Source organism: Lolium perenne, chromosome 5 (genome assembly GCF_019359855.2).
Source record: "Lolium perenne isolate Kyuss_39 chromosome 5, Kyuss_2.0, whole genome shotgun sequence".
Classification (NCBI taxonomy): domain Eukaryota; kingdom Viridiplantae; phylum Streptophyta; class Magnoliopsida; order Poales; family Poaceae; genus Lolium; species Lolium perenne.
Window position 1 is genome coordinate 142,055,552 of NC_067248.2, and position 4,941 is coordinate 142,060,492.

The 4,941-nt window shown below is 47.9% G+C and overlaps 1 protein-coding gene across 1 annotated transcript; it reads left to right on the forward strand.

Moving 5' to 3' along the window:
- Window positions 1-2,496: 2,496 nt before the first annotated feature.
- Window positions 2,497-4,654, forward strand: LOC127300081 (exopolygalacturonase). Its single transcript, XM_051330157.2, has 4 exons — window positions 2,497-3,077; window positions 3,160-3,297; window positions 3,389-3,562; window positions 3,653-4,654. The coding sequence occupies exons 1-4, from the start codon at window positions 2,901-2,903 to the stop codon at window positions 4,388-4,390; spliced, it is 1,227 nt and encodes a 408-aa protein (XP_051186117.1). The 5' UTR covers window positions 2,497-2,900; the 3' UTR covers window positions 4,391-4,654.
- The last annotated feature ends 287 nt before the right edge of the window (window positions 4,655-4,941 follow it).

Genomic DNA, 4,941 nt, shown 5'->3' on the forward strand with positions numbered 1-4,941 from the left:
TAGAGGTAAATAGATCATGGTGAAGGAGCCGCTATCCGTAGACTATGCAGCCACCCATGTCGGGTAATAAACTTCTTGGCCGAATTCTCCAATCGTGTAGAAACCTCCATAAAGAGTTCGCGGTCCTCCAATCGCTGAAGCGGCGACCATGAACGGAGCGTAGCCGTAGTTCTATAGATAACCTGCATAAGAGAAGAATTTTTGTCATTGAAAACCTTGTCATTCCTACATAGCCAGAGCGACCATATAACGGCTAACGCTCCCACCCTGATAAGACCCCTAAACCTAACCTCTATCCCATTTAGCCAGTTGCCAAAAATGTTTGCAATGCTGCGGGGAGGGTATAAGCTAGATCCTATCTGAATGATCGACCATATAGCTTTGGCAAATTGACATTGAAAGAACAGATGTTTAATTGTCTCGTCTTCTTGATAGAAAACACATCTCTTACTTCCATGCCAACTCCTTTTGGCAAGGTTATCTTTGGTGAGGATAACACCACGACGAAGGTACCAATCTCCCATGAGTAAAGATTGTAGAAGTCGTATGCTTTAGGTAACAAATCAAACTCCATCCCTATCTCTGGTGCTATTACAACATCGGAGCTTCTATCCTTGCATCTCCTCATAGCTATCTCTAATGCACTCTTCTTTCCTGAACTTGCTTCCCTTGAATCGGGAATTTCTCCACGTTTGAACCTGAAAAAACGGTGGTAAAAACATCAGGGTGAATCTTGAATGAACTGGTACCTGAGTTGTCGCCATATACGAATAAAACATCTGACTGCAGATTCATGAGAGTTTCATTTCAGCATGCAAAAAAAGTATTGTAAACACGGTTGCAACTCCCTGGCATATCTGCTAGTTGTAGAGCCAAGAAATAAGATACAACATTCAACATAAGTGTCACTGCATAATAGTAATATCTTGGGCCACAAAATTGACTTACGAACAATCTTGAATTTCTGCAGTGGAAATATATAAATGGAATCCTATATAACTAAGAAATTCATCCCCACTACCCTATTTCTTATTTTCAATATTATTTTCCACCACACGTAGCTATGTTCTAGCTTCTTAAGTCTCAACTCTCAACCAATTCAGCTATATAGATGCTAAGAAAAAGTTCCTCTCTCATATATTACTGCATGCTAGAAATTTATCAAATGTTTTATCTGTTGTTTCAGAATAACCGTGTGATGTAGAGACTTGATCCAAACTTCCAAAGTCATTATTTTTACTGGAGCAAGAAGATGGTTTCAGTAAAGTGTTAACCCAAACCGTCCTCAAATCACTACCCTAATTTTCGGTGTTGAAAGCCTTTTCGAATCTTTACTTGTGGAAGCAGTAAGAGGGCAAAATTTTCAGATTTACCGATAGGTGTTCATTGAACATATAATCCGATTCACCTCAGGACATGGCATTTTCAGCAGCAACTATTCATGCACTGGTAAACGTACTTCATTTTGTTCTGTATAAGCATACTTCTCCCTACTAATTTCTTTCTATATATATCTATTTATATTCTTTAGTTTTGAGGAAAATAGTATTGAAATTTTAACAAATGCAAGATGTTTCATAGATCTTTATTGGAGACAAGTTAGTAATTACAATTTAAAATACGCGCCTGTCTTGTGATAATAAAATTGGACATTCCTCCAAAAGTAAAGTAGAGTAAACGAAAGTTGGGATTTTCATGTCTTGGCATGCTTATGAGTGTTCTCAACATCAAAGGCAGTCATAACTTGTATGAAACCCGAAAAGGCAGTAGTTTATAGATAGCTAAATATACGAAACACCTACTGGTCCGATGGTTGTGTTTTCGTGGTTATATAAATCTTTCTGGCTACTTAATTAACGGTTGGCTACAGAAGTTAAATTTTGGCATGCGGTGATAACAGTAATTTTTGCATGCGGGAGTAACAGAAATTCAAGCTCGCTTTGGGGGAAACTAACCTCCTCTTCCAGGTGCAAACCGATGGAGGGGACAGGCTTGGCGGCAGTATTGGCGAATCAGACTGGGTTGGCGTTTCATTCTTGCCCTGTGAAGCGGGAAAGTTTCCTTGGCCATAGCTGGGAGAATCGCCGATGTCGCATATTGTGTCGTTGCTGCAGTCTTGTTCCTCTCCAAATCCGATTGGTCGTGAATCTGCCATATGGTCGCTTGAATCAGAACTCAAAATGGACGGAGAAGTGCGCACGCTAGTGTCGTTCTCCTCTGTGAGAATGGTTGGAAACCAATCACAGTTCTGTTCGGGGATTGGTTGCGACATTCTGTAAACATGTCTGAGCTACTCGGTATCGCCCTCGGAAGCTAGTCGTATCGGACGGAACTAGGGGTCAACCATCTCCCAGCGTGGGCCCGGATCGCGCGCGAATCTTTGCGCTAGGCCAAAGGCGCCGGAACGTGCGGTGATGACAGTTATCGCGCTGTGGAGGAAAAGTAGTGGCGACACAGCAGAGGAACGCATGCGGCGGCAGTTGCCCAGTCGCCCAGCCATCGCCTACCTTCAGACTCGAGTTAATCAAGCTGCTCCACAGGAACTGCCGCGGGAAGAGCTCCAAGTTCTCTAAACTTAGCCACCTCCCGCACCCTATAGGAATTAATAACACTCCCTCCCACATACTCCCATCTGACTGGCTAGCTCTTGTTGAGTTGATCAGCAATCCAAGTGTGCACCCACGAATCGATCTTCAATTCGCGCGCACACATGCTCTAACTGGCTGGCTGACAGTGAGCAGAGGATCTATTAGTGGATGCAAGGAGAAGAACGGATCGTGAGCAAGGAAGGAAGAAGGGATCGTGAGGAAGGAAGGAAGGAACGGATCTATTGCTGGATGTTATGTTAGCTGGCCGGGTTCGACAGTGAGGAGTTTGCTAGCTAGCTAGGTAGGTCGATCATGGAGGCGCGGTCACGGCTACTGGTTGTCTTGGTTGCGCTCTGCGTTGTATCCGTTGTGGCCGCGGCGGCGGAGAACGTGACGGTGGGGCAACTGTCGTCCTACCACGGGGGAGCGGTGAGCTACAACGCCAAGAGCTATGGCGCTAAAGGCGACGGCCACACCGACGATACCAAGGTACGTACGCGCGTGTTTCAGTCCTATTTCTTCCTTTCTTTGTTGGCCTCATTCAACGGCGATCGCTGACGGCGTGGTTCAGGCTCTGATGGCGGCGTGGAAGGTGGCGTGCGGGGCCGCCGGCACGGTGACGCTCACAATCCCGCCGGGGACGTACTACATCGGGCCGACGCAGTTTCACGGCCCCTGCAAGGCCTCCGCCCTCACCTTCATGCTCCAGGCAAGCAGTCGATCGTGTTAGGAGTAACTAAGTTTGCGGTCGTGCGCTCGCTGCAGTTATAATTTGATCGGTGGATGGATTGCGCGCGCAGGGGACGCTCAAGGCGGCGACGGATCTGAAGCGTTTCGGCAACGACTGGATCGAGTTCGGCTGGGTGAAAGGCCTCACCGTCGCCGGCCAGAACGGCATCATCGACGGCCAGGGCGCCGCCTCATGGCCCTTCAACAAGTGCCCCATCCGCAAGGACTGCAAAGTCCTTCCCACCGTGAGTCTAATTTCGTCGCGCGCATGCATGGAATTCCATCTCGCATGCACTAACTGTAAAATGTCGATCAAAATTAATGGGCTGCTGCAGAGCGTTCTGTTCGTCAACAACCAGAACACGGTGGTGCGGGACATCACGTCCGTGAACAGCAAGTTCTTCCACTTCGCGCTGCTGACCAACAACAACATCAAGATGCTCAACCTCCGGATCAACGCGCCGGGGACCAGCCCGAACACGGACGGCATCCACATCGAGCGTAGCACCGGCGTGGTGATCGCCGACACCCGCATCGGCACCGGCGACGACTGCATCTCCATCGGCCAGGGGAACGACAACATCGACATCCAACGCGTCCACTGCGGCCCGGGCCACGGCATGAGCGTCGGCAGCCTCGGACGCTACGTCGGCGAGGGCGACGTCACCCGCATCCACGTCAAGGACATGACCTTCGAGGGCACCATGAATGGCGTCCGGATCAAGACCTGGGAGAACTCCCCCACCAAGAGCGTCGCCGCGCACATGGTGTTCGAGAACATGGTGATGAAGGACGTGCAGAACCCCATCATCATCGACCAGAAGTACTGCCCTTACTACAACTGCGAGCACAAGTACGTCTCAGGCGTGACCCTTCAGGACATTACGTTCAGGAACATCAAGGGCACGGCGTCGCTGCCGGTCGCCGTGATGCTGCGCTGCGGCGTTCCATGCCAGGGTGTGGTGCTGCAGGAAATCGACCTCAAGTACAAGGGACAGGGTGGCACCTCCTCAAAGTGCGAGAACGCAAAGGCCAAGTACGTAGGCTACCAGTACCCAAAGCCATGCGCCTAGCCCCAGCGCTCTCGTGGATGCGCCTAGGCCCTGGTCCTGGTGGTCGTCCCATTCGTGGCCGATCTCTGATTCTTTTGAATCAATAAAACTAGTGTTTCCTGAGGATTTTTTCTACCTAGATTGAGGATTTTTTTCTTTCTTTTCCCAGTCTGATGCTCGATGACTAACTAGCACAAGGTCAGAACTTTAGAATAGATCGGGCTACGGGCAAATAGACAACATTTTGATCCCAACATGGACAGTAATAAGATGTTTTAGATACAACTAGTAAGTGTGTACGTGGAATGCACGACTTAATCAATAGATGTGAGTTTATGTGAAATATACGTGAGTAGAATAGAGTATGTAGTGTTACGAAAATTACAATTCAAGCTTTACTTAACTCCAGTGAAAAAGAAAAAAGCTTCCCATTTTGAAAATAACATGCCATACTTCTCACACAGATAAATTATATAAAACCTAAAACCGCCTTGAACCTTCTACATCACATATGAGTATTTGTTTAGCTCAAGTCTTTCTATTCCTAGCACGGCACCCCATTGGCATTGCTC